General features: G+C 78.4%; 1 protein-coding gene across 1 annotated transcript in view; it reads left to right on the top strand.

The window, feature by feature from the left end:
- Window positions 1-15: 15 nt before the first annotated feature.
- AURANDRAFT_70708 (hypothetical protein) overlaps window positions 16-2,412 on the top strand; it is a gene marked incomplete at both ends in the record, with an annotated part of 3,271 nt that continues 874 nt past the window's right edge. Inside the window, 5 exons of the mRNA XM_009035124.1 lie at window positions 16-584; window positions 700-914; window positions 1,041-1,442; window positions 1,467-1,805; window positions 2,013-2,407. Of these exons, the coding sequence (XP_009033372.1) occupies window positions 16-584; window positions 700-914; window positions 1,041-1,442; window positions 1,467-1,805; window positions 2,013-2,407 (1,920 nt within the window). The remainder of the gene's footprint in view (window positions 585-699; window positions 915-1,040; window positions 1,443-1,466; window positions 1,806-2,012; window positions 2,408-2,412) is intronic.

Here is a 2,412-nt window from a genome sequence, read left to right as displayed (position 1 = left end):
GCGGGCCCGCGGCCCATGGCCGTCGCGCCGCGGCCCCCGGCCCCGGCCGCGGCCGCCGGGGCCGCGGCGGCGCCGCCGCGGGGCCAGCGCGTGTCGTCCTACCTCTGGCGCGCCGTCGCGGCCTTCCTCGCCGGCGACGCGGCGGCGCTGCGCGCCGCGGCCTGCGCCTGCGACGCGCTCCGGCGCGCGACGGCGCGCGACGACCTCTGGGCGCGCGCGCTCGCGGCGCTCGGCGCGCTCCACGCGGGCCGCGGCGGCGCGCGGGCCCGCGCCGTGCGGGCCGCGGCGTTCCGCGCGCCCCGGGCCGTCGGCGTCGCCTCGTCCCGGGCCCGCGGCGCGCACGGGCGCGCCGTCGGCGCCGCGCGGGCCGCGCTGGCCGTCGACGCGCCGCCGGCGCCGACCGGCGCGGCCCTCGGCCTCGACGGCCGCGGGCGCCTCGCCTTCTGGCGGCCCCGGCCCGCGCGGAGGCGCCGGACGCCCGCGGCCTGGCGCCGCTTCGCCGGCGCGGTCGACCGCGGCGGCGCCGGCGCGCCGCGGCCCGCGCCGGAAACGGCCGGCTTCGTCCAGCCCACACGTCTCTCGTGGTCGGTCCATCTCGAGGTCGTTTCGGCTTCTTTTCGGACGATCTCTCGCCGAGCGCTCGACTCCGACAAACTTCCCTCGGACGCGCGGCCGTCGACGCGTTTGTCTCCCGCGCAGGCCGCGGCGCGTCGCGGGCCTCGCGGCGAACGCGGGGCCGGGCGTCGCGGCCGTCGTCTTCGGCGAGGTCGACGGCGACGGGCCGGAGCCGCGCGCCGAGTTCCGCGGCCTCGCCGTCGGCCCCGTCGTCTGCGGGTCCTACGGCTTCACGCGGGGCAGGAAAAGAGTGCGAAATTCCCAACTTCAAAGGCTCCTATCTCGGTCGTTTTCCACTCGTTTCGGCTGATTTTTGGACGAGCGATCATCGCTCGGAACGGTCTCGACGCGTGGATGCTTTTCGGAACGCGCGCGCGCGGAACACTCATGTTGAAGCGAACTTGAATCACCCTTTTCCTGCCCAGGCTTCACGGACGCGCCGCTCTGCGACGGCCGGTGCCTCGGCGCCTTCGCGCTCCACGGCGCGTCGGGCGCCCTCGGCGGCGGAGACGACTTCGAGGCCGCGGTCCTCGAGGGCGGCGAGGCGGCCAGAGGGACGCTCGCGGGCGCCGCGCACGTGCAGCGGCGCGACCCCTGGCGGCCGGCGGTCCGCGGCGCCTACGACGCGGACGCGCCCGCGCCCGCGCGCGTCGACCCGGCCGACGCCGACGCCGTCGGCCACTGGGCGCGCGCGACGCTCGCCCTCGACACGCGCGGGCCGCCCCGCGGCTGCGTCGACGCGCCTTCGGCGCGCGTCCGCCGCGTCGCCGCGGTCCTCACCGTCGAGGCAAACGGCGCGGACCCCGAGTTTTTGGACGTGTTTTGCGGTGTGTCGATGCGTGGGTTCTTAGGCGCGGCGGGCTGGGCCTTCGAGCTCGAGGGGACGCTCCGGCGGTCGCCGGACGACGCGGCGGGCGCGTGGCTCGCGCTCGAGGGCCGCGCCGCGCGCCGGGGCGCCGCGCCGAAGCTGGCGCCGGGCGGCGCCTGCCGCGGCGCCTACGACGCGCTCGCCGGCGCGGGCTGGCCGCCGGCCGCCGCGGCCGAGGGCGACGCGCTCCTCGTCGAGGGCGAGCTCCGCGGCGGCGTCCTCGCGGCCGTCCTCCGCCTCCACACGGGGCGCGTCGGCTTCGTCGACGGCGCCCTCGCCGCGGGCCTCGTCGAAGTCGACGCGGCGTCCTTCGAGGAGCTCCGTGCGCGAAGCTGGTGGGGGAGGGGGGGCCTCGGCGGCGCGGCGGCAAGGTGACGTCAAGGTTACGTAAACATCGACCTCGAACTCAATCGAGAGCCATGGCGACCTCCACAGGCTTCGAGTAACTCTGGGCGTGTGTGCATGCGCGCGCTGCGCTTCGCTGTCGCGCCGCGATCCGCGCCGCGACCCGCGCCGCGTCGCTTCGCAGCCGCCGCGCCGCGCGCCATGATCGACCTGCGCAAGGGCCACCCGCGCCTCGAGGAGCTGCCCCACGGCGCCGTGTCGCGGGCCTGCGCGGCGGCGGCGGCGGACCTGGCCGCGCGGGGCGAGGCGGGGCTCCCGCTCAACTACGGGCCCGCGCGGGGCCAGCGCAGCCACCTGGCCGCGCTCGCCGGCTGGCTCGCGGCGCGCTACGGGTCGCGCGTCGACCGGTCGTGGCTGATGACGACGAACGGCGTGTCGCACGGCCTCGAGCTCTGCGCGGCGGCGCTCACGCGGCCCGGCGACGAGATCCTCGTCGAGGCCCCGACCTACTTCCTCGCCGCGGCCATCTTCCGCGACCACGGCCTGAAGATCCGCGGCGTCGCCGTCGACGCGGCCGGCGTGGA

The sequence above is a fragment of the Aureococcus anophagefferens genome, assembly GCF_000186865.1.
Source record: "Aureococcus anophagefferens unplaced genomic scaffold AURANscaffold_2, whole genome shotgun sequence".
Lineage (NCBI taxonomy): Eukaryota > Pelagophyceae > Pelagomonadales > Pelagomonadaceae > Aureococcus > Aureococcus anophagefferens.
This window is presented reverse-complemented; position numbering and strand designations above follow the sequence as displayed.